Here is a 6,129-nt window from a genome sequence, read left to right as displayed (position 1 = left end):
AGGCAGGCCCAGGGTGGTTGAGGAGCGGACAGTGCTGGGGCAGAGCTGGGCTTGGTTCCCAGACAGGAGAGCATCTCCATGTGGGCCCTGCAGCCTCCCCCCAGGAAGATGGACCCCTAAAATAGTCTCCACAGAAGCCAGAGCTGGACACAGGGCCCCCCGGCTCAGCCCGGGTTTCTCCAGGTGAGGTGGAGGGATGCCTCCTGGGCAGGTCTGAGCAGGACTGTCACCAGGCAGGTCCTCGCACCCCCACCACGAGTCTTACCCCGGAATATCAGGACTCTGAGCCCTGGCCCTGCCAGCCCCTGGCCGCTTCTCTGCCTCCCAGGGAAGAGCCAGATCAGAGGAGACCCATCACTTAGGGACAGGTCACCACCAAGTGGGCAGATGGTGCCCGGCCCAGATCCCAAGACAGGAACCCAAGGACCAGGCAGCCTTCACCGTGACCCCCGGTCGGGCTCCCGGCGTGATGGTCTCGCACCGTTGCAGGGACAGTGGGGCCAGGAGAGTTGTCATGACAGAAAGTAGACATATGCCACGAAGGCCTGCGACGGTCTGGGCCCCAGGAGCCCCCACACTGGTGAGAGGCTCACACCGCAGGGGGACCCCTGCCCAGTGTCTCCTTGTCAGGAAGGAACACTCCAAGTGCCCGGAACCTGGTATCTCCGCGTGGGGCCTGCTGTGTCCAGGAGGGCCTGGGAGAGCAGGCCGCCCCCACTGGGGACTGGCGGGGCCTGGGACTTGGGGAATCTCACTGACCCTGTGTGGAGGGACCCCTTGTCCCCAGTCTCCAGGGAGGCTGGGCTGGGATCCTCCTTCTACCACGAGAAAGGAGACCATGGTCACCATCAGCTGGCTGTCAGGCGGCCTGTGTGGGAGGACCAGCAGAGTCGTCCGGGTCTGGGGCCAAGTGTCGGGCCATCCTTATCCTGTGAGCCTGGGCCAGCCTGGCCTCCTTCACTCCCACCTTGGCCTCCAGCTTGTGGGGGCCCGTGGGGCCGGGCAATCCCCACCTGCACACGTGTCCCCACCTGGGGCTGGGGCTGACCCTGCCACCCTCACACCTTCCCCCAACTATGGGACCACCCAAAGCCTGTGCTCCTGGGCATCAGACCCCTCCCCCCAACCACACAACCACCCAAACCTGGGCTTGTAGGTATCACAGCCCTCCCCCTAACCATGGGACCACCCAAACCTGCGCTTGTGGGCATCAGTTCCCTCCCTCAGCCACATGACCACCCAAACCTGAGCTTGTGGGCATCAGACCTGCAGAGACCCCCCGGGACCTCGGGCAGAGCTGCCAGCACCCACCTCTCCCCGGACCCCCAGGCCCATCGGACAGAGACACACACCATGGGGACCCAGGACGCGAGTGGTCCTCTGGTCCTTTCTGCAAGGCTTCCACCTCCCTGTCCTCCCTCTCACCCCCCGAGGGGCCCCACAGACAGGCAGAGCCCCTGGGGATGCTGAAGCCTTTTATTTGAAGCCGGAGAGGGGAGGGAGGGCTGGGCGAGAAAGCGGGGCAGGGGAGCAGGGGGTGGGGAGGCCCAGGTCCCAGGGGCTCCTCCCAAGTCCCGCAGGATGGTGGGTCCTGATGGCGCTGCCAGGGGCTGCCGTGGAGCCTGGGGCCCCTGCCCTGGAGAGGAGGGGAAAGGTCATGGAGGAAGGGGGCAGACGGGGCTCTCCCTGCCCCCAGGGCTGCAGCGCCGGGGGCAGAATGCACCTTCCGCCCGGTGCACAGCCGGGCAGGCACAGACGTCCCGAGTTACCCAACAGTGAGCCCTGAGCACAGAGTGGGCGCCTGGGCGGAGTGCAGCCCAGGAACAGACCCTGCAGGGCGGGGCCGGCCGAAGGGGCCCTCAGAGCAGAGATGCCGCCTTCTGGCCACGTGGGGTCCCTCCTGCCTGCCCCGGGGAGCCCGGTGGACCCTGAAGCCCCATTGAACCGAGACCCTCGATTGCTTCAAGGACCACTCACCCTAGTCACCTTCAGGCTTGCAGCTTTCTGTAGAGACCAAGACAAAGCCAGGAGTGAGAAGACGCCCCGCACAGGGGCCCAGACCCCTCACCGCCCGCAGCCCGGACGTGGGTCACGGAGACCCAGAGCGGGGCCCCCCGGGGCTCCCTGTGACCCGTCACAGTGCTGATGTCTCCCCACGGAGGGGCCGGGGAGGGGCGGGAGGGGATGGAGGGAGGGACCCGGGGCATGAAGAGGACGCAGAGGGGACCCGGGGGGTGCCATAGGGCCGGGCCCTCACCCGTCTGCTCAGGTGTGAAGACGTCCTCCAGGGAAAAGCCCTTGCGCTGGACGAATTTCTTAAAAGCCTCCAGGGCCTCTGGGTTCACGTCGGGATTCCTACCTGCAGGCCAGGTGCCCGGTGAGTCAGGCCTCGGGGTCCGTCCCAGCTCCCGGGGAGGGCGCAGGGCAGGAGGGCTCAGTCTGGGGTGGATGCCGAGCAGGTGCAGAGGAGATGGGCCCCTCCCAGCCGACAGGTCCCGGGGAAGGAGGTGGGGAAGCCCCGGGGGACACCCGAGTCCCTGGGGGTTCCGGGGGGACCCAGGCTGGATCCCAGAGCCACCTGCAGGGTCAGACCCCTGACCTGGAAGGGCTTCTCTCCCAGAGGAACTGCGCTGCCTCTGACCAGAGAACCCTGAACTTCACCCCCCGTGAGGGTCCCTGCCCCAAGAATTCCTCCATCAGCGCCTCCTATCTCCCCCACGCTGACCAAACCCTGGCCTGAGACCCCAGGAAGCGGGACTCTGCATATGCAGTGACCCCTGGGAGTGGTCAAGTCCCAGAAGGAGCCTGGACTGGCTGCCCGGGCCGTAAACTGTGCTGGGCGCACACGGACCATGTGGTCTGTATTCTGGAAACAGGAGTGACCGGTGCGGTTCCTCTGGCTTCTAGAGGCAGAGACCTTGGGGCGGGTCAGGACACGGGGATCTGAGGGCAGGAGGGCGGAGCCTCACCTATGAGCTTCCCCACGTGGAACGACTTCCCCTGGCGCTGGCCTTCGCAGTAAAGGATGTAGTGGCCCTCAACGGGCAGTTCCAGAATGTGCACTTGCTTCTTGCCGCCATCTGAGGATGGACAAAGGAAACGCGTCTGGATTGTCTCAGTTCCTAGAGAACATACTGGAGACCACAATAAGGAACTTTCTGGAACATTCGGACTTCTTGACACCCTAGCCATACTCAGCTCCCTGTCATCCAGGGACCCCATGGGCCTGTGCCCAGGACATGCTGCTGCCAAGGCCCGACCCTGGAGAGGAGCCTCCTCCTAGGAAAGTCTCAACAGGAGGTGTGGAGTCAGAGAGGCTGGAGGGTTCGGATGCTGGGCCGGACCCTGCAGGCTCCAGCAGCTTTCCCGCCTGCTTCCCTATCCAGAACCTTGCTTCCCTGTGGAATGGACGGCCAGGACTACCCAGAGGAAGTGGGGGGGGGGTCCCTTCATCCTGCTGTGGACAGACCTGTCCCATCTGGTGTCTGGTGTCAGGACAAGACCCCTGGGAAGGGAGGGGTCAGACTCTCTGAGTGGGGTCAGGGTGGGGACCCCGGGCAGCAAGGCCCCCCGCGGGGAGGGCGAGGCCAGGGCTCTGCTTGTGGGGAGGGGACGGGCAGGGACTCACTGGAGCTGTATTTGCCAGGCTCCCCGGTTGGCTGCATCCTTGATCTCTTCTCATGGCAGCGGGCCTCCTGCCTGGGACACACAAGGAGCAAAGGAGCCACGCTCCGCAATCATGCCTGGGCCCACCCGAGCTCACCTGGCACGTGGGCCTCTTGCCCAGCATCCCCCAGATGGCACCGTCGACCCTTGCCGCCCGGGACTCTTTCCCCTCGAGGTCCAGGGGACGCGTATCTTAGCAAGCACCCCGACCTGGGGTGGGAAGAGGTGTCCTGACGGGCATTTACGGGGAGGGGAGGGGACCGCAGGCCCGGGGCAGGGGGTGTGGCGACACGTACAGGAAGGTGAACGTGAGTTCCAGGTCCCCGCCGCCCAAGGCCGTCACCGTCACGGGGGACACCTTCCTGGGCCTCATCTCCTTAGGCAGGTTCTCGTCGGTCACCATGGCCTTCACATACCAAGTTCCTGCGATCTGAGCAAGGAGGGGCCGTGAGCCTCCAGCGTGGGGCAGGCCAGGTTTGCGTCCGCACCCACCACCTGCCTCCCCCAGTGCAGGCTGCGCTCCAGCACGTCTACACCCCGGGTGTTGGTCAGAACAACCCGGCGTGCGGGGCTCCCGGTGCTAGACAGAGGCAGGACGCCCATCTTCTTCAGGGAGCAGGCTCCGCCCCCAATGCGTCTTCTCTGTGGAGGGTGCAGCCATGCCATGGGGGTCCCAGGAGTCACTTCTCTGGGCCCTGAGCTGGAGCTGCTCCCCGGGCAGCCCTGGGACCAGCAGGGGCCTGATTGAGAGGCAAACAGAGAGCCCCCTGCTCCCCGACCCCTTCCTGCGGGGAGCCTGGGGCCAGAGCCCTCCTCCTGAGACGGGCCTGGTCCGCGGCCCCCATGGGTCACAGCCTTCCCCTCCACCAGGCTCACCTGCTGGGGCTCCAGAGGGCAGGACGGGGGCTCCTGGGCCCTCAGGGCGGCGAGCAGGCTGAGGGCGATGGGCAGGAGCAGGGCTTTCATCTCTGGGGCTTTGGGCTCCCAGCTGCCGCAGGATCTGGAAGTCTGGGGGAAGTTGTGCCGGCTCCACACGAGGCGGCTGTTTATACCCGGAGCACCTGGCACGGACCCCGCCCCGCCCACCCAGCACCCCGGCCCAGTCCCTGTCAGGGGGGCGTGTGTGTGCTCAGCACCAGAGTCTGAGGAGCGGGTGCCCCAGAGTAAATGACGCGCAATGCTGTCCCAGGTCCGCCTCCCGAGGGTGCTGGCTCACAGACAGCGGCCCGGAGGACAGTCAGCCAGGGAGTGAGGGGCGAGGGGGCCGCGTGTGTCTCTGCCCCAGCCCAGAGTGAAGGTCAAGGCTTCTTCCCCTCCTCCACCGCGCCCCTCCCGGAGCCCTGGGCTGGGATCTTAGGCGCATTCTCTGGGAGCCCGCCGAAGGGACTGAGCTTCAGAAGGGACGCACGGGGTGTGATTGGTGGAGTCCCAGGGTCCCCAGAGCCGACTTCTCACCCACCTGGCACTCCTGCCTGGGCTGGTCCCAGGCCTGGGAAGCAAACCCCGGATTCTGGTGGGACTGGGGGCGCTGGTTTATGACCTGGGGTCAGTCTGGATATCTCCTCCTCAGAGAGTGTCCCACCCCGGGGCCCCAGAGGAGGAACCCGGCCTCCCAGCCCCTCACTCCGGACCCCGAGGCGGGGCTGGGTTTCCAGGTGAACGCATGCTCTCCTTCCAGTGGGGCCGCTCGTTCCTGCACACATGGGTTCACCACCCGTCTGCCCTGCTGCACCTGCGGTTCCCCAAAGTGGGGGCTCCGGCCACGTGGTGGGCGGTCACTGGATGTTTGTGGCTAAAAGAATAACTAGTGACTGTGTCTTTGGGGCCTCAGAGGCTCCCCTTCCAAGGGGAACCCACACTTCTGTGGCTCTGGGTCCCGTGAGCCGTGGGAGGACCCGTGAGTGCTGGCCCCTGGGCACGTAGGAGGCTCAGGGAACCTGGGCTCTGCCTTGCGTCCTCCTGTCTGGAGTGGGACCCACACTCATGCCGCTCCCTGACTTCTTTCATCCTTCCAGAACCCCGACCACCCCGGAACTTCCCCTCTCCCGTCAGCTTTGACCCCCGTGTCCCCCCAGGACAGGCCTCTCAGCCTATTCCATTTGGATAAACGGGCTGAGTGAGGCGCAAACCAGCCACATGCGGGCTGGTGCTCAGGGGTCCAGGCTGAGCCTCCCTGCTCCTGGTTCCGTTAGCCTCAGCGCTGGCTGCCCCCTAACAAGATCCCTCCTCCCTGACCGTGTGGGTCCTGGGTCTGAGTCACCCACTCTGAGACCCACGCTGACCCAGGCCCCACAGGCAGGTGCTGGGGACACACAATGGGGCTTTGTGCCTTGTTGGCCCAAGGTTGGACACGGCTGAAGATGGTCCGCCCCAAGCACTGGCTCAATAATAATAATCCGCCTCTCCATAACCCCCAGGGGCCGCACAGAAGGTGCTGGCGGGACCCAGTAATTACTGCATCTG

At 65.6% G+C, this 6,129-nt stretch overlaps 1 protein-coding gene across 1 annotated transcript; it reads right to left on the bottom strand.

The window, feature by feature from the left end:
• Window positions 1-1,978: 1,978 nt before the first annotated feature.
• LOC113900884 (odorant-binding protein 2b-like) lies at window positions 1,979-4,632 on the bottom strand. The gene is made up of 7 exons (XM_027554500.1): window positions 4,543-4,632; window positions 4,159-4,308; window positions 3,963-4,096; window positions 3,629-3,699; window positions 2,970-3,080; window positions 2,258-2,359; window positions 1,979-2,004 (listed from the first exon to the last, which is right to left on the bottom strand). The coding sequence occupies exons 1-7, from the start codon at window positions 4,630-4,632 to the stop codon at window positions 1,979-1,981; spliced, it is 684 nt and encodes a 227-aa protein (XP_027410301.1).
• Window positions 4,633-6,129: the final 1,497 nt, after the last annotated feature.

The sequence above is a fragment of the Bos indicus x Bos taurus genome, chromosome 11 (assembly GCF_003369695.1).
Source record: "Bos indicus x Bos taurus breed Angus x Brahman F1 hybrid chromosome 11, Bos_hybrid_MaternalHap_v2.0, whole genome shotgun sequence".
Taxonomy (NCBI): Eukaryota; Metazoa; Chordata; class Mammalia; order Artiodactyla; family Bovidae; genus Bos; species Bos indicus x Bos taurus.
The sequence above is the reverse complement of the archived record's forward strand: the minus strand, read 5'-3'. Positions and strand labels throughout refer to the sequence as shown.